Source organism: Fringilla coelebs (genome assembly GCF_963513975.1).
Source record: "Fringilla coelebs genome assembly, chromosome: 2".
NCBI lineage: Eukaryota > Metazoa > Chordata > Aves > Passeriformes > Fringillidae > Fringilla > Fringilla coelebs.
In genome coordinates, this window is record NC_140029.1 from 30,068,783 (window position 1) to 30,093,841 (window position 25,059).

Sequence of the window (25,059 nt, forward strand, 5' to 3'; positions counted from 1 at the left end):
AGTTAAAACTCCACGGTACAGTCAGTGATGCCCTTTGATGTTCTACTTCTCCATGAAGCAGTATTTTCTGTCAGCCTCACAGCACCATCAGTCCTCCCACGAAAGCTTTGAACCCAATACAGCATTAGATAGATAATGCTCAGCCTGCTTGCAAAAGAGTTCTTTTTGCCAGTATACTGATCCTGTTAACAGTAGTATTCCTTAGAATCCCTTTCCAACAAGGAATCTGGCAGATGAGATATGCAATTAGCATTATAAAACAAGGATTTGTTCCCTTGAAGGCCAAAGGAAGTAAGCAGAACAGAGAAGAGGCCATACCACTCAGATTGCTTAGTACTGATCCTTGCATTTCACTCAGCTACAGACACACACACAGACTGCAAGATGGTGTGAGAGTAAGTGGAATGAGCTCTGGAGAGTTGGCAGCCAGAGGACTGCAAGGGAAAGATTTAGAGACCCTGGAGGTCTACTCCTTGTCACAATCAGGGCTTTGATCTACACCTGCAACACACCCATAGTGCCACCAGGTTCAGTGGGCACTGAGTGACCAGCACCAGGCAGGATCAGCAATGATCAGGTTCAGGTGTGCCCGAGTGTGAACTGTTTTACAGCTGGTTGAATTCTTCCCCTCATTGAAGGAAGGACAGAGATGCCTGGGGTAAGCCTGCACAGTGTTCCTTCTTTTCTGAATCCCTTTGGCATACCCAGCTGTAGCGGTCTCTCATGGTATTTTCTTGACGTTCCCACTAGAGGAGGTAACTCGCTTGAACAATTTGGGTATGTCCCACTGGATTCATCAGAAAATTAAACTGCAAGCTTCCTCTGGAATTCCCTTTTTAAAATCTTTTTCTAGAAAACAAGTGTTAAAGTATTCCAGAAAGGAATGCAGTGCAAAGAACATTGTATGTCTCAAAATCAGAGCAAATTGGTATAATAAATAGTACAAAAATGGTATAATAAAAATGGTAATAAAATATTAATTTATGAAAGATAGCTCACATTTACTGTGCAGTGGCACAGTTTTGATGTGCACTGTCATGCTTCAGTCCTTCTGACTATTTCAGAGCAAGCTCTTGCTGGCTGCAGTGACACTTGACAGCTGTCAGATGATACAGAAGAGGCCTTTGACAATCATGTTACCCTTCCTGAGCCTGATGTCAGCCCCCTATGTAATTTCTCCTATCTATACCAGTCTAAATAACCTTTGGGAGAAGCCCTTGAGGCTGAAATTTTCCAGCCTCTTAGTAGTTTTCATTGGCATGTGGTAATGCATGTATGTCCAGAACTTCTTGTGTGGAGCAGCAGAAATGGAAGACTTCCAGGTAACGACTGGTAAAATCCGAAGTGCTTTCTTCACTACTGGAGGCAAAGTCTCTGGCTCCTGGAAATCCTGGAACTTTATTAATACTAGTTTGATCCCTTTATCTTCCAATGCACAGTTCACTGCTGCCTGCAGTTCAAAGATGCTTGGTCCACTGACATAGGCTGGGCTCAAAATAATTATTACCCGTCTGCTGTGTTTAATAGCTGTTACAACTTCATCTGTGTATGCTGGGGAGGAAATGGTGAGAGTTACTGCATTCTGCAAAGGAGTTTTTATCTTATCACTTCCTTTATCAACAGCTAAAACCCAGAAATAAGCAAAGGCAAGAATGGGAATGCTGAGTAATCATACAACAGCTAGAAATGGGTTTGCTATCAGGGGGTACCATGGCTGTTCTTATACAAGTGAAGAACACAACTTTCTAAAGCTCAGGACACGAAGGGCACAGCTGAGACCTCAGCACATTTCAGCAGGGTCTCAAGGGACTCTGGGACTTGTCTTCATCTCTCCCACAGGGCTTTCTAATTACTGAGGTAGCACTGGCTATAGTTGCTCAGAAAGTAACTACTATTTGAAGTCTTCTTTCCAGGGAAAGGAGTTTGCTTGCAAAGAAATTCTTGCACAAGAAGCTTTGTCTCAGCCTAGTAGTTCACAGTGACCTCACTCCAAAGTATGTGTGCATCAGGCACAGGGGTCAGACACAAAGATCAAAAGAAAATGAGATTTGAACATAAATTCCACTACCTAATTATACAATTCATTGCCCTGGTGCATAAAGTTGGGGTTTTTTGAAGTGAAACACAATTTTATAAAAACTGAAGATTTTCTATCATGCCAGGGAACTTACCTCCTCCCGGAAGAATATCTCTTTCAAGAATACATAACTTGTATCCATATTTATTTTCTAGCATATCTGGAAGAAGCTCCAGGGCAAATTTTTCCTCGCTAATTAAAGCAGAGTCACTTTCAGAAGAGTTTATTTTTGCATAGGATACAAATGCATCAAATTCCTTGCCATCTAAAGAAAATGAATAAATAAATAATAAATAATGACTGTGTACATTAACAAGTCTGGCTGAAGCATTCAGTTTCTTACTTAATGCCCAGTTTCCATTTATATCTGTTTAAATAGGCACAACACAAACCTGAAATTATGATGTGTTCATAGATTACAGCTATCCAGTAACCAAAGACAACCTTGCTGTCTCACTGTCTTGCAAATTTTGTAGACATATGCTACCAAAGCAAACAAGCAAGCTAGAGATGTTTAGTGCAAGGTAGTTTAAAGATTTGGTCCTTTCCTGACAAAAGCCATGTGGTAGGGAATGATTCCAAATCTTTTTTATCATTTGCCCAAATGCCAATTAAAAAAAACTTGTCAATGGTCAGTCTTATTTTAAAATAAAATAAAGCTTAAAGGAACAATATTCTTGAATATTAGTTGTTTGCAAAAGATATGCTGTTTTCATACCCTGTAATGTTTGTAAACAGAGAGACTTGTGTCTCTCTGTTAAGGAACAAAGGCTAAGTCTGATCAAAATATCAGCTCAGACACCAAGTACTGAGCAGTTATTGAACTTTAAGTCTCCTTAAAAGAATGCTTGTACAGTGCAGATGAAACATAGGTAAAGAATTTTTCTTAGCTTTGATCACCCTGGTACCAATGTCCTGAGTTAGGTGCATTCTTAACTACAAGGCAAAAGTAAATAATATCTGCTGAATAAACTTTGAACTGTACTTGGGGGAGAAGGAACATAAAAGAAAATAATTTCTGGTGAAAGTAAAAGGCACAGTGGACCCAGTCCAGTTTCCCAGTTACTTGAGGCCATTTAAGTTATCCTAACAGGGGAAGTATTGGACACTCAAGCACTTTGGAATGGCAGGACATTGTCAGGCAGCCCAAATACCATCAGGCACCTCTGTTCAATTAGCTGAATTGTATCACAGGACAGCACAATGAATAGGAACCAGAAAGAAATTCCCCTGTGCAGAGCAGGGTGCAGCTGCAGGGTGAGATGAGGGGCTCTCTGGATTCCACCATACTGACTGCACCTTCACCTTCACTGCCTGGGAACAGAGACACCCACATGCAGCACAGACACCTGAGTGCTGAGTGTCATGGCCCACATGCCTCGGTGTTGACCTCCAGTTTTCTATCCCAGACACAGGCTAGAGTCACCAAGTTCCTACAGGATCTAGAAGAGCCCATATGTAAGGCAAATTCAGAAAACTAACGTGGATGAGCTGGGGCTGAACGCTTAAATTCAGAACCAGCACATAGCAGCTGCTGTGTCATCAAAAGAGAACAGTGGTGTGCAGACTCGGTCTGGAGGCCAAGAATGTTATCAGACAACACATGTTGCATCTCTGCTGCTCCCCTCTGCTCCTGGACACACTTTCAATCACATCCTTCTACTGGTGATAATTCTTGTGATAAGCTCTTGTGATAATTGGGGAAGATGATTCACTTTGCTGGTTACACACTGTCCTTTACTGAGTTATTTTTCTGCCAAGCTGAGTCAATTTAGGCCCACAAGAGTGACTCATCAGCAGTAGGCACACAGGACTAATGTGGGAATTACAGGTGGGCCAGAGGTTCACTAGATTTGTTTAGCTGAACTTGAATTCATTTATATACCCTAAATTGAATCTCCCTTGAAAACAGATTTTAAATAACAGTAAATTGCACTACAAGCCAGGCGTTCCTCATTTCACCCACAGAGGTCACTGCAATCTTGTTAGACCACAACCACTAACAAACACACGCCTTTATAACATTACTATTACATTAGCAAGTTAAAAATAAATGCAAAATAAGCACCATTATGCCATATTTTCACATAATTGCACTGGAAAATTACAAGCTGAGGAACTTTGGGTGCTGTATTTAAGATGCTGAAAGTGTAGGAAATGAAGAATACCTGACTTAAGCAAAGTGATGGCATATGTGTTCTATAAATGCTAGTATCAAATCTCCTGCATTATGTCTTTCTACATGTGGAAGAAGGCAGGAGTTTTGAGATAGATCTGAATTGGCTAAGGAGGCCAATTAACCCCAGAGGAGTTGCAGTTTCTCTCTCCACAAGGTCCTGCACAACCTAGGTTGGCTCTGCTTTGAGCAGGCGCCCAGGGTACCTTCCAGTCTTGTAGGATTCTTCAATTGTCTGATTCTGTGCTGAGAAGGTCATGAGAGAAGAAATTATAGAAAGGAGGGAACAGCAAAATCAAGTCGTAACTGCTGCTTTGCTGCTTTAAGAACAAGTCCTTTCAGACCTCAGGTGACTTGGTGTGCATCCATGAAGTGAGAAGGACATAGTCCTGCAGGTGAGAACTCAGCAGAAAATTCTCTGGGTATGCAGGGCTGGTCTGCACACCCCCTATAACCCCGTGCTGCAAGTGGAGCTGGGTGCACCAGGTACCTGAAAAGCAGGGGACAGGCAGGGGACAGGCAGGGGACAGGCAGGGGACAGGGGCTGTTATGGTGGAACCCAAAGGTGCCTTCAACTTCAGTGCACAGGCTTTGGCAGGTCTGTGTCTGTCCTGCTGACACGCAGGGTGTGCTCTACAGGGACTTTCCACAGGTCCTTAAATCACTTTGTTACCAGATAGGGGGGAAATTTTGAGTGATTTTCCAAATTGCTTTAGCCAGATGCTTTAGGGCTTGTAAAAATGTTTTCCAGAAGGGGAGTTAATTTTCCAATTGTGCACGTACTTAGAGGTATCTAGATACAGCTGTTTCCCACTCACATATAAGATATATGTATAAACACAAAAACAGACTCACACACCCCTATCTCAAACTGCATCAAGATGCAAGAATTTTTTGAAAAATTTTCTTCAGGCACAAATGATTTGAATTCTTTCAACGCATTTAAGAAAATCATACCTTAAGTTCTTTGAAGTAGTCATAGTGATTCCTGTTTTAGCTGAGGTGGTGGGGCAAGGCAACCACAGAGACTTGAAAAATCAAAAGCTAATCACTCGGGTCCAAATGTCAAGTGGTTTCCAAAGATTTTAGAAAGGCAACATGAATATTTCCCAAACATTCATTTGTCAACTGGTGCCCTTCATCATCTTATTTCTCTCTTTTGTTTATTCTTCTGAGAAACTTTTTGGCTTCAAGTGAAAGACACAATAGACCCTGGAGTCCTTCAACTTGTTATGCAAGGTCATTTCATTCTTGTCCAAAGGTTTTGTTGAACTTTTTCAGAGAATGGTTTTGAAATGTTGGAGATGCTAAGTTATTCCCTGCATATGGACTGCCAAAATTCAGCTTCCTACTCTAATCTTCTATGGGTAAGTTAGGGTAAAAGTCTAACTGACATTTCTGTTGGTGTCAGATATTTCTTTCGCACTATATGACTTTTTTTTTCCATCTGCATTCACTGAGCATCTTGCAAGGTTTAGTAGAATTTTTATTGGCTCAAAGAGAACAGTCTTTAAAAGAACTTAATTAAATGAGTAATTCATATCAGATTATCCTGCATTGCAAAAGGTAGTAGAAAAACTGAAGCAAATTCATATTAGACAAGGTTTCTTACCTTCTGTCCATTTGTTGTGGACCAGATAACTTCGATACATCAGCACTATTTCAATCCAGTGCTGGTAAATAAAGGCAGTGCACAAAACAAATGCAAATAGAGTAGAAATGGCACTGCATAGTACATATAAGAACAACACTGCAGGAAGAAAAGAGTCTGTCATAACTCGAGTTTCTAAAATAATACTGACAGATTAAACAATCAGTCCAGAAATGGGGACAAACCATCTTGCAGTATCTTTTTTCTTATCCCTCTGGCAAAATTTAGGGAAGTCAAGATTTCATCTAGCCACAAACCTTATCATAGAATTTCAGTGACCTTTTTTGCATGGCATCTCTTTGGTGAACATGAAAGGCCAATCTATGACAGAGTGCACAGAGAAAATAGTCCCTGGTACACTCAGCAGTGCTGAAAATAGCCATCACCTGAGATGGAAAAGCTACATCAGAACAGACACAGCTGCACACAGAGCCCTTCTGGCAGCTTCCTGTTGCATTCCAGTGATGAACCTCCACTGTGAATTATGGTTTAACACTTTAATTTCCACACTGATTCAGGTTTGGGACTTGAAAGGCTGCCACAATCATATCAGTTATGGTAACTTCTCAGAAACATGCATGCTAATGACTGGGAAAATAAACAGAAATATCCTATGAAAACCAGGGAATACTGTTGCATTCAGCAGCCTCTCTGCTTCAGTTTAGTAGATTGCCTATTACTGCTCAGAGATTACACTCTCCTCTTCTTCCTTCTAGTTACTCTCTAACTTCCACTTGGCTCACCTGCCTGCAGTAATTCCCCAAAGAGCCCTGTTCTCCTGAGTTATCCTCAAAATACTTGGCTTTCAAGACATCTGACAAATCAGACTTTTCAGACTCAGGTTCAAGAAACTTCTGCTGCTAGCTAAAAGCCAGTGTCAATGGGGAATTAATTAGTAGCAGTAGAGCAAATCAAAACGTGTCTTCAGGAGTAAATAGTCACCAGCTGATAGCTTTACCTCTCTTCTTTCTTTTCAGCTGGATCACAGCACTGGCATTCCCCACTGAATTCTCAGCAAAGCATGTGAAGTTGCTTCTGAGGTCCTTTTCAGTAACTTCTTTCAAAGTTGCAACGTGAAGAAGTGTGTGCCCCTTCAAACCTTTTGGATAGATGCTAGAGAGGAAAAAAATGTGTATTTGTATGATACCTTTGCTGTTCATTCACACAATGTCTCACCCACAAAAACAGAAGAGCTTGCAACTTGTTCATCTTGAACTTTTAATAGTAATGCAATATTCTGGTTTGGAATTGGTCTATACATTGTAAGAAAATACTAACTAACATTGTAAGAAAATACTTTGATAAGCCTGAAGACTGAAAGGTTTATCCTTAATTCATCTACTCAGCAAAATATTTATGACTTGCCTAGTTTTCAATATATAGTCCCCTTTACGTCTATAAGATTACTTGTGGTTTTCTAAGATGCAAAATATTCACCTGGCAGAAATGCAGAGAAATTAAACTTCAAAAAGAAACCCCAAGACAGAACCAGCTGGGCAAAAGACTGAGCAGCTCAGCCTCTTTCACAGGGGTAAAAAGCCCAAAGACATGATAGGCAAACAGAATAAGACAGAAATAGGGACAGAAGTATAGGAAATGAAGAGGCAACTGGGGAATCCCTTCAGGGCTGAGTGAAGGGTATGGCAAACATCTGCCTCTGCAATCACTCCAGAATACCCAGGGTTTCTGAGTTTCAGCATTCCCCTTTGAAAGCCACAAGTATGAGCATCTCTGGGCCATCCCAAAGGTCATCTCACCTCATGCCACTGCAAAATGACAGCGTGCCATGGCTCTACCTCTCTACCTCTGCTACCTCAAGATATGTAGGAGTGAGCATAGGCAAGGATTTAACCACAGTCTGTTGGGGATGTTCTATTTGTTTATGTTTTAAAAAATAAACAGAAATTCTACCCATGAAAACAGCTAAAAACTTGCTAACAAGAATATTCCAAATCTAAACATTCTAAAGTTAGGAACATTTCCAGTCTATCTTGGGAGTGTGTGTGATATCATAATTCTTTAAGTTGAACACTGCGTAAGTGAATGAAAACAGGAAGGAAAGGGAAGAGTAATCACTACAGGGGCTGCCCCCAGGTCACAGGAAACCTTTCCCCTACAAGTTTCTTCTCTGCAGGGAGGGTAATTCTCACCAGGGAGGAGTCCCAAAGTCAGTGTCCTGAAATTGAATGTGCTGCAAACACCCCTATGTCTGAGACACAAAAACTCCCTCCAAACTCCACAGTACTGCTCTGCTGATCTCATTCATTCCCCACTCAGAGGCAGCTTCCAAAGGCAGATTGTGTGAACTGCTAGCAAGGCACAGCAGAGACTGTGCTCTCAAGAACACTTGAGAACAAGAACACTTGAGAACAGCTGATGCGGGGACAGGCAACCAGGAGCCCTTCACGTTGAAGTTGTCTGTGAGCTGAAGTTTTAAAAAGAGCTAAGATTATGCAAAGTTTGAGTTCTTGATTTTATGGCCATCAATTTGTGCTTCTGTATGTGAAGGTCACACGCCTGTTGCTTGCTTGGGGTATTACTAGGTGAAAGAAAAGAGCCTTCTAAAGTTTTTTCAATAAAATGCATTTAGTAAAGCTGTTACAGAAGGACTTTTACAGCTGCTCGTGGTGGCAGTAACCAGAATATTGGAAGGGATGGGGGAGGAGGTTCTCACATTGTTTCCTGATTCAATTTCTCATTTGCATTCTCTTCGTTGTTTCGTTTCCACGTTACCCTCATTGTAGAATCTGTTTCGAACCCAAACTGTACACGACATTCCAATTCAAGTGGCTTGCCTGGAACAAATGAGCACAGAAAAACCATGCCTGCAGAATATTATTCTCTTAAATAGCCTAGAAAGCAAAGCTGGTTAGCTTTATCAAGATCTGTCATTATTTATCAATACTTCATTTAAATATTTTCATTTGCTTCTAGAGGAGGAATTGAAACTTACCAACTTCTACTTCGAGGATCACAACACCATTGGGATACAAAAGGTTTGGTGGATGAATAGTGTTTTTTGCTGCAATAAACAAGAATATTATTAAGTATAAAGTTATTGTCAGTGCAGAACACCAAAGAAAATTACCTAAAATTTAATTTTTCAAGATTTAGGTGGAATTTAGACACCTAAGTCCAAGTGGAGGACAGCAAAACTTGTGTAACTACTCAAACACCTGCTATCTCATTTACTCTGAGGCATTTTCCTCTTACATGAGCTGAGGAGCTCAGCAACTAGTCTGCACTTTAAATTATTTAGGATTAAAAAATTAGGAACCCCCCTTGCAAAACCCCTTGAAGAGTACAATCCTCACACCAGTTCCCTGTCAAACCTTTTTTCATGCCCAGTAAGCAGAAACAGAGCCCATACACACCCCATTCACAAGCACAGATATCAAACTATACCAAACTGTACCAAAATAGCCATGTTGTTTTCAAAACTCAGGCTGCCCAAGGGCACAGATAATGACACCCACAGGTTGTACAATAAAACCTACAGCTCTGATATTCTAGGAAAGTCCCATGCTGCAGGAAATGGTGCCACATAACACCTTTTTGTTCTGGGTTGTTTTGGGTTTTTTTAACCAGGTCACAGCAGAGAAATACAGCACAGAATCACAGTTTAGTTGGAAGGGACCCACAGGGTCGAGTTCAGCACCCAGCCCTGCACAGAACCATCCCCAAGAATGACACCTTGTGCCTGAGAGTGTTGCTCAAACACCCCTTGAGCTCTGTCAGCCTCGGTGCTGTGACCACTTCCCTGGGGACCCAGTGCCCAACCAGCCTCTGGGTGAAAAACCTTTTCCTAAACCTAAACCTCTCCTGACACTACTTCAGGCCATTCCCTCGGGTCCTGTCACTGGTCACCACTGAGGAGAGATCAGTGCCTGCCCCTTCTCTCCCCCTCACATGGAAGACTTCCACTGCCAGAGGGTCTGCCCTCAGTCTGCAAGGTTCCAGGGTAGGATGCATATGGTGCCTTTTAAGTGTTTTTCTGACTGCTCTAGGAAGTGAAGGGAAAGAACTGAGAAGGACAATGTGTTAGCTCAAATACAGTCAGATCAGAATAAAAGCAGAGCTAGCCCAAGCCTGCCTGGAGAATTCTGTCTGAATAAAGCCAGAAGGAAGAGTGAAAGAGCAAGAGGTATTTTAAGCCACCACAAGAGATCTCACAGATTGGTAAGACATGGTTTCCTGTCATGATGGGATGGGTATATTTTTCCCTTGAACTCTTAGAAACAAATGCTTAAAACACCTGGGGGAAAAGGGATCATCTATTTCAGAAAAGTGCTATCCTCATTAGACCAGGAAATGTCAAAGGAGTGTTTCTTCACAAGACCATAGAACCAGGTTGCCTCACTTGGCACATTTCTTTTGCTCCCTAAATCCTGTTCTCCCTTTCACAGAGTGGCCTACCTTCCACCAGGATGCTGAGGAATAGTCCTGTGCTGCTTTCCAACAGAAACAGCTGTACTGCATCCCTACACTTCAGGATATAGAATAGATTTATACTTTCCTACTGCTGTTACTATTGGATGTTCTAGTTGGTGTCCCAGGATGTCCTCAGAATACTTGGAAGAGGATTTGAATGATCCTGCAGCTAATTCAATCTATGGGTTTTTCAGAACAAGAGCCTGAACAAAAGACAGAAATAAACATAATAAAGAAAACATATTTTATTTCAGATATTTTATTCTGGGTTTTTATACTACTCACCAATGACTTCTACTGTTACTGCTGTTCTCACTGTCCACTTGGTAATGTTGTCAGACAGAGTGTAATCACAGACATATATTCCAGCATCTTTGTCATAGGTTGGGTTCAAGTAGATTTCATTCTGCTTAAGCTTTAGGCTTGGTCTGCTTTTCTTGTATTTTATCTGGTGACCATCCTAATGAAAATAATATCTAAGAATTAAAGTTTTTTTTTTCCTTGCTGATGTTGCTGTTACTAAATTATATTTTAATATATTTGGACAGGATTTTCATGGCAGAAGGGCTAAACCAAGGTCTTTCCACTGAAGTACAAAATGCGATGTATAAGGTGTCTGAGGACATTTTTCAGTTATACTAAAAAATATGTGAATAACCCTGATTTTTAAAAAATTATTTTAAATTTATGGTTGATGCAAAAATATGAAATCACGAAGCTGATCTAAATTAAACTCCTATTACTAAAGAGTGACAAAAAGGGTCACTTTTTTGATGGACTAGGTTTGGTTTTTTTTAAAGAAATCATTTTGAAAGCATTTTCAAGTTATTTTATGAGAAGTAAACCATGAATTTTTGATGGTCTGAGGTTGAGGACACTGTCACTACTTTTAGAAGCATGAAAATCATCTATTTTTGAAAAGCACATTTATTTTTCAGCATAATATATTCATACTCCACCAAAACCAGCGAGAATTTTCCTTAAATCAAGTTCCTGAAAAAATCCAGTAATACAAATGTGAAGATGCTCCTCAACTTCAGTGGGCTTCAGATCAAGATGTAGGTAAAGATAAACATCATTTAAGATTTTAAAGCAAATGGAGAATAACTTTGCCTAGATCATAATTCTACTTGATATAAAATAATGTAAATAATACCAGGTAGGAAAATGCACAATTGCAAATTTTAGTAATTTTCCTTTGCCCATTTATATAGGTTTGGATGCTATATTACCATTCTTACAAATATTGAGTCAGTAGTGGTTCAGTAGGATAGTGTTTCATTTAAAACAGGAGTCTTGGAAAGAACAATTTGAAGCATTATTCTTAAAATAATTTTGTGTCTAACAAAGCCAATTTTTCTTTGGTATATTTGATCTTTTCAAAATTTGAAATGTCAAAACAGAACTTAAAATGTTGCATTTCAATCATATCAGTTTTGTAAAAAAGCTATTTTAATTCTCAATTACTTCAATTTCTTAGCTGAAGAGCAAGCATTTCTTGGCTTCTGTTTTGTATAATAATATTTTGGGTGTGGCAAATTTCTTCAAAACTCTTCCTTAAATACTTGATATACATCAACCCAAGATTCTAGTTTTGGGTTGAGTTTCTTTGGCATTGCCTGCCAAAGAAGAGTTCAAGAACTGTGGCACATGACATTAACTAGACCTGAAGCTCCACCTCCACACAGTGAGACTGACTCTTACCTTGTACCATTTCACATCTGGCTTTTTTGTGTGGCTGTAACATTTTGTACCAGGACAGGTTATTGAATTCCCACTGCCAGCAAGCAGATATAGAATATTTGTGTCATAACCTGAACATTTTGCTGCCCTCTTTGTTTGAACATCCAATACAATTTTGAGACATGGGATTTTTCCCCTGAGTGATGTAAAAAAAAAAAAAAAAAAGAAATAAAAAAAAGAAAAAGGTAAACATTTAATACAGAAACCAAACCAAAACAAATATTCTCCTACAGAAATAGAAACCTTTTACTCCTTTACTCCATTACTCCTTTGCTCCATTACTTACCATATTCTACAGATGTACACTCCAGAAGCACTGTCCCTTATTGGTTTAAACCATAGTGCATCCCCATGGAAAGTCAGATTTGAGCTTTCCTTGATAGCCTTCACTATCTCTTTATCTTTCTGATGCCAGAACCATTTCACCTTATGTTGATTTAGAAGTGAGTTGTTATAAATGTTGGTAGCATCTCCATCTGGTAAAGCACATTGTAGAACAAACTCCTCACCATTAATTGCACGATACCATATTTGAGGTTCAACATGGGAACATCCTGAAAAGCAGGACAGTAAGATATCAGTACCATCTGAAAAAATGCAGAGTCATGGTGAAAAAATTAAAAATAAAAATTAGGAACAAAAACAGAACCTTGCCTTACTTGAGTTGAATATTTCTTTATGTGATCAGAACATGGACTAATAAAAAATAGATTTTCTTAAATATGTAATTTGCCAATGTTCTTGAAATTTTATTCAAAGGTTTCCAAAGGTTTATTAGGCCTTTTTTTCAGAAGCTTAATGTGAAGAGTTTTTGTGATGTGTAGACTTTTGCATGCGTGCTAACCTGCTAAACCTCAACCTGTGTAGAAAAGCAGATGCAGCTTTTCTCAATCTCACCACATTAATGGAGAAGGGACTGACATAAGGCTGAGGAAGCAGAACCTGCCCACCACATGCCCTATTTAAGGTAAGATTGACAAACATTATTGTCTCAGTGATATTTATAAATATTTATCCTCCTATGTTTCAGTAACTGTTTCTAAAATGACACAATTTTTTTAATTCTGAAAGGTGTGTTCAGCCATCCTAATGCCCATCCTGCCAGTCAGGCTGTGGTGACCTTTGAAAGTATGGCAGGATTTCACTCCAGCAGAAGGGAGGTCATGAAATCTGTTCCTCACCTGCCCACCTGGGAAGCTCCTTACAGTTTCTTTTTCTCTCTGTGCACTAAAGTGGATCAAGCTCCTCTGGATAAATTGTGTCTGTGGAAGGCTTTGATAAATCACTCTCTTTCTGCTTTTGTCTTCCTTCTCCCCAGTCCCTGCCTCACTAGACCAGACGCTGGAGACCTAAGTCACAGATGCAATTTATTTGTTTCATTGAGGCCTCAGAGACTCTCCTTTACATTTATCTTTTTCATTGTGGAACTGATTTTTGAGTCAAATTGAGGGTAGCTTGTGTTACCAATACTTCAGAAGCTTGCACAAAGGTTATTTGTCTGACACGTGCATGTATATGTGCAGGAAAAACTCACAGAAGCAAGGAAAAGTGAAGATCTCCTAAGTTTTCAGAAAACACCACAAGCACCAAACATCACTGGAGCAGATTCTTACCTGGCAAGTTAATCTCTCTAACTTCTACCCCACTGACAAATAATGTTAGTATCCAGCACAAAGTGAGCATTACTTTCTTTATCAATTTTGGCTGATACTTGGAGACATTTTCTTTAATAATCATCTTGCCTTCTGTAAAAGAGGAAAACGGGTTTTTTTGTAAATAAGAGTCCAACAAAATAAATAATAGCTAATTTGCATTGTGTACCTCTGTAAAACATTGCAAACATTATTTCCTGCATATTGTGTTTTTTAAGAATGAGGTTTGCAGCACTTTTCCTGCTCACACTATTTTACAGAAATACAGAATTGATAATACTCAAGAATATGCAACAGTCTATCTAAATACACCTTGCATAGAATTGCTTACAGATGGATTTCCAATTCATACTCCAACAATGCAGAACTCCATCTCTGGAGATGGAGTTCTGCACATCCTCCCTCTTTGATAGGAGCATGTTCTCCAAGATGAGAGGTAAGATACCAAATATCATCAGCCTTCAGCTAATGATGCCTATCTGAGACAGGCAGAAATGGCACCACAAAATCCATGGAGTGCTGCTGTAGCTTGAAGGTCAACAGGCCCAGATTGGATTCCTTTGGGATTAAACCAAATCTGAGGATGTGCTGCAGCTGCAAACAGCATTGAGCCCATGTCACTGGAGACCCATGCAGAATAAAGCCCTCAAAGCATGTCCTGTGTGGGCACGTGTCTTTGGTTCTCTCTTTCACCCAGAGATGTGCTCCTAGTGGGCTTTGTTACCAGCCAACATGGGCATACTTAGGATGTCTAGCAGAGCTACCTAAAACCCCTTCTTCTCATCCATGGTGTACCTGGGTGTGCAGCATCAGGCCTCACTTTTGCACTGCAGTGCTGCACTGCGCTGCTTGAACAGCTGTGGCAGAGCCCTGCTGAGAAGGGTAACACCCACACCAGCACAAGGGACCAGCTCTGTGGGCTGCCCTTGTAAACTGAGACTGGGAACACCCAGGGGATTTGGAGCAGGTCCACAAAGCACTCAGATGCACCCAGACCCCAATATGACAGTACCCTGTACAAGGGGAAACCCCAAACCATGTTGTTACGTTTTCCCCCTTCTGCTAGGAAGTCTGATCAGCACCCCATAGCCTTCTCAGCCACACTGAATATGCCCAGTGTGCCTATTCCACAGCCATGGCTTAACCTGGGTATTTGGGAAGGACATACCCAACATCTACGACTGACATGTCTGCAGCATCTGCTCCAGGGGTAAAGGGGCAGTGTCTGGTTCAGGAGCAAAGTACTTGCTGCAACAGAGTCCTCGAGGGGTTTTTCCTTTTCTTTGGCCACAGAGTGACTCTGCATTTGCAATGCTGTCAGAGAGGCACTGAGGCAGCCCAAGAGAAAAGCAGAGAGGCTGGGGAAAGGCTAGTCCCTTGTCTGTTGGCACCTCATGCAAATCAGGCACCACTCATGCTGGTTAGCATCAGCAGAGCCTCCAGTGCACACTGAGATAGAGCTGATGAGAACGCCCACGCTGCACTTTTCCAGGCAGCTGTTTTGTGTAGAGGGGAGAACTTTTCGTCACCATTCTCTTCAGAAGGTCTCTATTCCTTGCAAGTGAATGGAATGATCTATTTCTTATGCTCAGAGGCCACAGGAAGTAAGTTAACTCATTTGTCTGACCCCATCCAGGTGCTTTGTTACAGGTTGGCTGCTAACTGTCATCACCCCACATATTTTTTTAATCATCCTGAAACTCAAAGTCTCTACGTATGTCTCAATAAAGCGAGTTTGCTACCAGCACTGGGAAAAAGCCCTCCATAAGTTTATCCAACTTTTTTATCTGCTGTTAAAAGATCAGTGGATCCTGAATGTCGAATTTGGGTTTATGACACCTGTGAAGACCTTGCTCAGGGCATTCACTGAGGCTGCATTTCTAGCCATGTTAATTCTGTATAAAACCAAGAGTGGTGTTTTGAGCTATGTCACCCAACACCTCCACATGGCAAAGGCATGCTGGTGCCAGGAGCAATCAGGACCCAAGGGCCTTTTGTGTGGTTCAGGGCTGTAGTGCCTTGAGCAGGTGAGCAGGTGTTGCTGTTGTCAAAAGCAGAGGAGCAAGCTCTGATCTCTTCGTTCTCACGACCAGTGACGTGACTCAAGGAGACAGCAAGAAGCTGTGTCAGGGGAAGTTCAGGTTAGATATCAGAAAATTACTCTTTACCAAGAGGATGGCTGGGCACTGGAACAGGTTTCACAGGGAATTGGTCACAGCACCAAGCCTGACAGAGCTCAAGAAGTGTTCAGACAAAACTCTCAGGCACATGGCGGGAGCTTTGGGGTGTCCTGTGTAGGGCCAGGAGCTGGACTCGATGATCCTGATGGGTCCCTTGCAACTCAGCTTATTCTATGATTTTGTTATCTATTTCTCTGTCCTCTGCTCTCCACTCCCCCTTGACCCCATGCCTGGTCCAGTCTCTCTCCTGTGACAGTTCTGGTCCTTCCTGGTGACCCATTAAGCCACCTGTGACTCTGTTAAGCCACCAGAAGCTATTTGAAGAGTGCCTGACCTGGCACAGGATGAGCAGTGGAAGTGTTTACTTCCCAGCTTCCCATTTGTGTGCAACTGGGGACATACAGGCCACATGTAGTGAAACTACATGAAGTGACTGTTCACAAAGCATTTAATAAAGCCATGGATGTATAATTTCTTTGTCCTGCAATTTGCTGCCATACCAATGATAAGCTCCAAAAGGTCACCACAAATGGGAAAGAAGTACCAGAGGGAAGGTTAACTAATGAATGTTAGAGCTTTGGTTAACAATCTTTTCAATAGACATGGGAAAATACACCACTGCCATTTTGGGGATTTTTCAGGTTTGGTTTTGGGTGGGTTTTTTTTTTTTTTTGCTAACTGATAACATTTTTATTAGAGAATCTTGTAATCTTTGCATTTTTATAGTGTTTAAAAAGTATGGTAGGACGTGAAATTAATAATTGTCATCTTGCAAGTGTGCTTGACAGTAAGATGGAAATTCTCAGTGGAAGCAGACAGCAATCACCATTCAGGTGCATTTGCACTTCAGGTGGACTCAGGTGATTCGGTGACTCAGTTTACTCAAGGACTCATTTCTTTTTATCAGTATCTACCAGAGAAAGAAAGGACTCTACTCCAGGCAACTTGTTATCAAAAGTCTCTCCACCTTCTCCTGCCATGTACACATCCATATCATCATATACTTTGTCTAGGGATTTAGGGTGCCCCTTAATTGGAAAGTATCATATGTGCAAAGGAAATTAACATGATCTTCACATAATTTCTTGTGCTAAAAAATACAAGTGAAAAATAGGAATTGTATTATATTGCCTATGTTTCAACTCCTAAAGGACTTTTAGAAGAAAAGAGTAAATTTCTATTTCATAGAGTTTTCACAGTATCACAGAATAAGCTGTGTTGGAAGGGACCTATAAGGATCATCAAGTCCAACTCCCAGCCCTTTTTGAACTCTGTCAGGCTTGGTGCTGTGACCACTTCTCTGTGGAGCCCATTTCAGTGCCCAGCCAGACACTGGGTGAATTTTTTAAGATGCAGCCCAAACTTCCCCTGACACAACTTCAGGCCATTCCCCCAGGTCCTGTCACTGGTCACCACAGGGAAGAGACCAGTTGCACACTGTGATGAGGTCTCCATTCAGCCTCTTCTTCTTCAGCTTTTTACATAAATCACAAGCCAAAAAATCAAAATCAGTTTCTTGTGAGGTGTGCCAAGTTTCAAGATATCTCTGAAGTCTAGTAAAGAGTGGCATACCACAATCCTACCATCATACAATTCTGATTCTGATGAAAATCACTTCACCATCAAAGCTATCAATTCCTGTGTCTTGTATTCAACTTATATCAATGGAAGGGCAAGCATAATCTGATTCTAGGACTAAGATTAGTAATAGCCACACAGGAGATGAAGAAAGCTTTACCTTGTCTACAAAATGGAAAAGGATATGTATTGAAGGCACTTACTAAGACACTACTGTTAGCCCGACCAAGCAGTTAAAGCCAATTTACTTTTAAATGCACATTCAAAGGCAATAAAATCAACTCACCTTCAAGAAGACAGGGTAGGGAGGGCTAAAATCTGAAGCTAAGACATATAATTTAAAAAAAAATTATCTCAAGATCTTACTTGCATGTCCTACCCAACATGATAAGAATTGTGGTTAGTTCTAGCTGCACACCGTGTTGAGTCTGTTTCCTTTACAGGAATTTCCTCTACCTCAGTCATCATCCCTTCCTTTCTTAGTTTAGTTGCATTATGTTGAAAATTTCTGGGTCACTTTCTTGTAAAAAAGAACAGGGGAAACTCCCCCTAGTAAGAGATCAAAGCCTCTTGGGTTCTAAAATCTTCTATTTGCATTGCGTACAAAATTGTGTTGGACTTTTTTAGTTTGCTTCATTTAAGAAGGGCAATGTTTCCTTTTTTTTTCTTCTCCCATATGCTGCTTTTAGGCAGTTCACAAAAATCTGTAATGCCTGAGGTCTACAAGATGATTCCAACACAAAATAATATCCACAGTAAGAATCGAGTTCTCCTTACCATTAATGTCCCCAGCTACCTTCCCCACCCACGGTAAGTGGAGCTGTTACCTCCCATCTGTGTCCTCCTAGTTCAGCCCCACTAGTTAGCCAAACACAGCCTTGGCAGAGAGGGAAGAGAAGCCCTGCTGAATCTGAGCCATCTGTGACTTGCTCCCCTTGGACCTGCTAGGAAGGCAGGGCACTTCAGCATTCATACTCCCACACAGTCCTGCCCCTCTTTCAGGCTTCCTGCAAAACCCATAAAAGACCGACTACACAGTGACCCAAACTACACAAAAGCATGTGAGAGCACTTTGCCATCAATGCAGATCCCAATGATCCCTATTCAAATAGAGGATATGTAAACGTTTGTCCATCAGTTTGCAACAGACATTGCAAGAACAGTAGGACTTGTTTTTCTTTCCTTGTGCGAAGTTCTCTATATTTACTGCACATTGGGTCAATCACTCTATTTCCACAAGAAGGTTAGAAAGGCTGTTTGTCTCAAAGTGGGGGATTTCAATGTTGCCTCTGTTTATGCACACATTCCTTTATGCAATGACCAGTATTAATGCTTGATTCTGTTGGGTTCTGAGCATTTTTAACTCTCTGCTTATTCCAGACCTAAGCCCACTGATGATCAACCTTTGTGATTGTCTCCTAAAATATAGTCAATGTTTTGCCCCATTGCAAAATACATGATTGATTTATAAATTAAAAAAGACTCCAATTTATCTCTAGAAATTTTGGTATAAAGAATTAAACTTTTGAAGCTGTCCTGTCTGACTGAAAAAAAGCCCTTTTGTTCCCTCTTTACTTAAAGGAATTACAGAGTGCAACACAGCTAGCTGAAGTCAAAGCCCTTCTTCTTTCAAACTCAGATTATCAGAAAAAAAATGGTTCTTTTGCAGAGATGCATCTTAAAGATGTAAAATATACTTCATTCACTTTAAGTATAAATTGTCATAGTGTCCAAGTAATGAGGCTCACCACAATAAAAAAATTAAACATAACAGTCCAACTATTGTATCAGAAAGACATATTAGAAATACAACAGAAGCACCAGTCACATAGAGTTTTGAAAGCCACACTACCAGAAGTCTGAGTGGTATGTCATACTGGTTACCACACTGGATGAAAATCTTACATATAGTACCAAATATTTGGCTAAGCCTCTTCTCCAATTCACCCTTTATGTCTTCTGTAAAAATAATATAGACACTAAAAAAGCAGCTTCACACACTTGCACTTCCAAGGTTCATATTTATCTTTGACTGCAAGGCAAAGTGCATAGAGAAGAGGGTAAAGGATCACTCCAGAATATCCTCCCTGCTTCTCCTCTCTCCCCACCCTCTCCTCCCTTTTACTCACTTACCCTCCAACTCTGCTAAAATTTAGTATTTTTTATGCTATATCTCCAGAAAATTTTACCTCCTCCCCCCTGTGGAAAGTCAAGTTTGGGGGCTTTATCTTACCTTGTCTATCTCACTTCTGCTCGAGCGGGGAAAACCTACCGTCTCTGTGTGTGCAGTGTAGTCTTATAGTGCTGAGATTAGGGGTTTTTTACTACTCTGGAATGATTCTGGCTTGACACATTTACACATCACCTCCTCCTCTGCCCAGCTATGGTTAACACCTAGTGGGTAAGAAACTTTCCACTCCAATGATCTTCTACAATGAGTCAGTGGTGCTGGTTCTGCTGTTGCAGGAGGTGTCTGAACAATGTCCAAACATGAACCTCAGTCCATTTTGGACTAGTTACGTACCTTGTGAAATAATACACCGTCACAGGTGGTTTCTAGAACTTGTGGGTGATTGTGAAATAAAGGAAGGTGGTGTAACTTACCATCAGTCTGCTGCACTACAGTGAATTCTGCCTTGGGCATCAGGGACTAATGTCTAGAGCCACAGAAGTACTATGAATGTACAATAACTGAATAGCCACATGCCAACAGAGGAAGAGCAAAGCAAATTCTTCCCATGCAAGCCTTTCAGAGGTTTTAACTCTCACAATTCTTAGCAGTTAATTAGAAAAGATTGTCTAGGACCTCAAATTCCACGACAATTCCTTCTTGCCTTCCGTGATAGTCCAGCCTGCTTACTGCAAGCCAAGGAACATAAACCTGACAGAGATGACCACTGTCCAATTTTTGGTTTTCTTTCAGAAACTTGCTGTACTCCAGCTTAAAAGTAATTTAGAGTAGTTTCTCCTTTACTCTCACAGGAGATCTTACTCTTATAATGGCTTTAATGTCTATCATGTGTTTATTCAAGGACATATCCTTGTATGCATATTATTCCTTAACTTGAACAGCTCTTCTTTGTAGTGCTTTTCTTTTTCCTGTGTACATTTGATAACAGTGCTCCTACTCCTTTCCCTGGTCATTTTACCAACCTAGGCAATTAAACTCTTCTAGGATCCCTTTTCATGGCTCCCCTGCTGACCCTCAATGGCTCTGCTTCACAGGTCTCAAGGTCTTGTTTCACTGGAAGCAATTCATTGGTATGTGTCTTTCCTCCATAGTGCTGGAAGCTGGAGACACTCCTGAGATTGTCACAAGTTTTCATTTCCAGTGTATGACTCCTTCCTGGTAGATGAATTTTTGTTGCTAGTTCATAAAGGCAGTATCTTCCTTATGTATTACATAAATGAATATGCTTAATGTACAGCTTATCAACCCAATATGCATAAATAGAGATGTTGCTATCACAGCTGAGAGCTAAATATTTACTTTCAAGTCTCCTGAAAGAGGAGGTCTTGTAATGAGGTCTCATAATGAAGTCCTCAAGAGATCTTTTTGCTAGTGATATTCAGATCATTCCTAGTATGTACTGCCTGCTCTTCAAGACTAGACACAGGTACTTCTGAATTTGCCCAACTATTTCTAAAAGGTCAGATTTGTATAGGACTACAAGTTGCTTTGGAACCTCTTATGGAACAGCATTCCTTCACCATAGTCAAAATCCCTAAACCAGCTACAATTTTCCTGCAATGAATAGAAAACAGTTTTGTAACCTTATAGTGGAATGAGGCCTCCAGCATACCACTGAAATTGGCTTAGTCTTGGTAGTGGTTGAAAGCAATACAGCAATAACCCATAAATCTATTTTATTGTCTTTAAAAAATACCTTAAGGCATCAATGTACTGAACTCTATTATTTTTGTATTTGATAGGTTACAAGCAAAAAATATATTACACTGGACTGTCTTTCTGAATTACACACTATTTCTCAGCCATGGAGGCCAGATGGGAGATCAAACAATGGGAGACAAAACCCTGTAATGACTTTTTTATATATTTAGCTGACAAAACAAACAAACCAAAAAATACTATTGTGGCCTAATTGCAGCTGCTTTCGCTGAAATTCAGAAAATTTGGCTTGCTCAACTACAGGAAGCCGTAAGTTGTGGATACTGCAGAAATCTTGGTAACTGCTGCCTCACCCAGACACCCAATCTAATTCTAGTTCAGAAAATTATTTCCCAAAAAATGCAATCACATTTGCTCTTTCAAAATATTGAATGCTTTTTAAGTACATCACAAGCATCTCATTAGGAAAGGCAACAAACATTCTTAAAGCCTGCAAGCCAGTTTCAAACATTCTTAAAGTCTGCAAGCCAGACTGTAGTTGTCTCTAAAAAGAAAGTGACTTCTTTTTACTTTGTCTGAGAAATCAAGGCAGAAAAACACAACTTCAATATATAACCATAGTTCTAGAATAACCTTCCAGGTCAGAAACACACCTCTATCTTCATAGCTGCTAATCTGTATTTTCTATCAGTTTTTAATTATCTGAGGAATCAATCTATGGAATTCTGGATGTGAAACATAAAATTCTGGACCATTTTGCATAAATCAGCTCTGTACCCTTACATAGGGTATTATGTACTCCCTTAAGGTCTGAGATGTCCAGTGAACACTAACCTCACCCTGCACACACACAGGAGTTGTGTTCCCAGAATCTGCTGGATCATCCTTATTGGTGCTCCCCTTTTTTGTGACTGCTGACTGCAAGCACTGTGTTTACCTTCAAGTTCAGTAAACACACTGGTAACAACTTGCTTCTGCAGGCATCACCAGTTGCTCTGCAACAGGACCAGCAAATGTTAAGGCTCCCCCTGTCCAGCCCTTCTGCAAATCTCCTGCTTTCGTTACAACCCAGACAGTGGTGGAATTGGTAGGATTTGTCCTTAGGCTTGTATTTGGAGTGACACAGCTGCTTAGGAGGGGGAATTTATTCCTCTTTCACAAGTTCTACCTCTCCAATTTCTCTAAAGAATGCATATGGTCATGATGGAACAGAAGAAGTTATAGTTGGAAAAACAGCCTTGAACTGCCAAACCTTTTGCAGTAATCGCCCTTATACAGTACAACCCTACAGCAATGATACACAATAGTCCTAATTCTTCCTACATTTGTGTTACAATTATCAATCGACAAGAAGAGTTCTTTGATACTGCTTTGCTTCCAGCCTGTATTGTGTCTGATAGAAAGCACTCAACCAGCAACACTAAAAAAATGCAGAGACAGACCATGTTCTCACAGCCAGTTACTGTGTTATAGTACATAGAAGGAGAGACAAGAAATTTCAAGACTGGCTTGCAACAGCTGTCTCCTTACTGATCCCATCTGTGTTCTCCTCAGGGAAATTGCATATTTCAATAGCTTTTTTGGATTTGGCTTTGTTTTGATCTTCCTAAATTACAAATGAGGCATTTGTTGCTTGTGGTCTAACCACCCTTGCTTTTCTTGCATTTTTTCTTCACACCCTAAGCTTGATTTTTGACTCTTGCTTGTGATGGTGCATCTCTCCCCCCAGCCCCTCAGGTCACACTATGAGCTGAGAAATGTTCAATAGGCCTTGGCCTTGAACAGCTCCAGGACTGAGCTCTCTTGAGGAAAGTTTCCAACCCAAATTGTGGCTAGGATGGGATATTGCTATGACTAAAGCTCACTCTCTTGCAACCCTATAAGCAGCAGTCCTAAGCAGGACCCTTTGAGCTCTCCAGGACCACGGTGGGCTGCGACCAGCACCCTCCCTCTCAGAGCCAGGGAATTCCCAGCTTTTCCATACTTGGAGGATCACCAGACAACAACAGGTCCTGGGCTGACACCCCCACTGCTCGAGGCTCAACCCTTTGTCCATTGAGAAGATCCAAAATTGTCTGATGGGAGCACTTCATTGAATTTGAAGGACACCTGATATGTATTTCTCCAGGTCTGCATGCATGCAAGTGTGAATATTTTGTAGCAAGTGTACTATGAATATTGCTCTCCTAAAAGAATTAAGTTTGTAAGCTAGGCTTGTAAATGAGTTGCTGTTTTGCTGCAGTAAATTCTATATACATCTTTTGTTAAATTGTTTAATTTAAGCTATTAACTAAGTGCTGTTAAATGCTGTTAAACCTTTAGGCCTAAAGTTTTGGCCAAGACTGGCTCAGTTTAGCTGTGGCTCTGAACCTTGTACCTAAATGGGAGCTCCTTCCTAATTCCTTTTTATCCTTACCTTTTCCTACCCTAGCTCTTTTCTTCCCCCCACTCCCCCTCCAGCCTTCTCATAGATAATTTTTGGGTTGATTTTGGGGTTAGATTGATTGATTTTAGGTTTTAGTCTGATTTTTTCTGTGTGCTTTAGCTATCCAGTAAGTAGTAGGGTGAACCTTGCCAATGAATTTTTCCTCCCTTTTACTTTTATATTAAATCTGCTTTTGCCAATACATATGTCAGTGATTCTATAAGCAACCTTAAAAAACTCATTCATGATATTACTTGTCTAGCTGCAGCAAAAATGGAAGCCACAGATGTGCAGAAGGAGAAATATAGTTTTATTAAGTGCAAAAGGGAATGAAAGCCACAGTATAAATTGCTGAAATGACCCATTACCTCAAACAAAATGACCCATTACCTCAAACCAACTATCATGTGAATTCACTTATACATGATGAGGCAAATCATTACAAATACAGTCTATAAAAGTAATATTAGCAGTTCCTTTTCTCTATGGACTGGCAAACAAAAATCAGGGATTTCCAAGGTATGATTAATGTCAGTAATTCAGGATATTAGAGCAATAAGAACATCTGGCATTAGTATGAGTATGTATATCCTTAATTACCCTTGTCCCCCTTTACCACTGATCCTTAATTTCCCTTGTCCTCCTTTACCACTGCATCATGGGCAGTGAAGACCATACTAAAGTGACTGTGTCATGATACCTCTCTGTGCAAAAACACTCCCCCTTTTACAGATGTTGAGTCATTCAACGTGCATCTGCTTTGCTGGCATTCAAACAGCTTGGGAGTTATTGCCACTTAGCTCTCAAACTTCCTTATGTATAATCCTCTGTTATTCTGTAAAATCTCAGGGCAGGCAAATTCTGTATGGTGTCACAGGCTTTAGGGTGCATCTTCATGAGGTCTAGCAGGGATATGCAGTCACCTTGTCTCTCCAAGCTGAGGTGAGGGGGCATCCATGGCAAGTTCAACTTGCATTTATAGTAGCTGAGTCTCATAGAGAGTAGGCTTGGTCCAGAGCTATTAACAAACCATGGGCACCACCCATAGTCACATGAGTAGTAAAACACATTTGACATTTAATTTGTTAGGCGATACATTGATGAAAGTATATTAAAAACTACCAGGCTGAGGAGAAATTTTAATTCCTCAGTTAAGTATTAGGAAAATTACTAACATTTCTGTAAGATGTTTGGCCAGAAGTTGATGTGCCTAGTATGTCTGATGGCATTTCTGTGCTGGCAGAGAATGACAAAATTTATCTGTGACTAGAAAACATGGGAAACGCTGGTAGAGAA

At 40.6% G+C, this 25,059-nt stretch overlaps 1 protein-coding gene across 1 annotated transcript; it reads right to left on the bottom strand.

The window, feature by feature from the left end:
- Positions 1 to 1,183: 1,183 nt before the first annotated feature.
- Positions 1,184 to 13,761, bottom strand: IL18RAP (interleukin 18 receptor accessory protein; the record flags this gene model as incomplete). Its single annotated transcript, XM_084200988.1, has 10 exons — positions 1,184 to 1,551; positions 2,172 to 2,342; positions 5,866 to 6,003; positions 6,863 to 7,017; positions 8,579 to 8,699; positions 8,858 to 8,926; positions 10,621 to 10,795; positions 12,040 to 12,214; positions 12,365 to 12,632; positions 13,692 to 13,761. 10 exons carry the CDS (start codon positions 13,759 to 13,761, stop codon positions 1,184 to 1,186), a joined length of 1,710 nt encoding a protein of 569 aa, XP_084057114.1.
- Between the last annotated feature and the right edge of the window lie 11,298 nt (positions 13,762 to 25,059).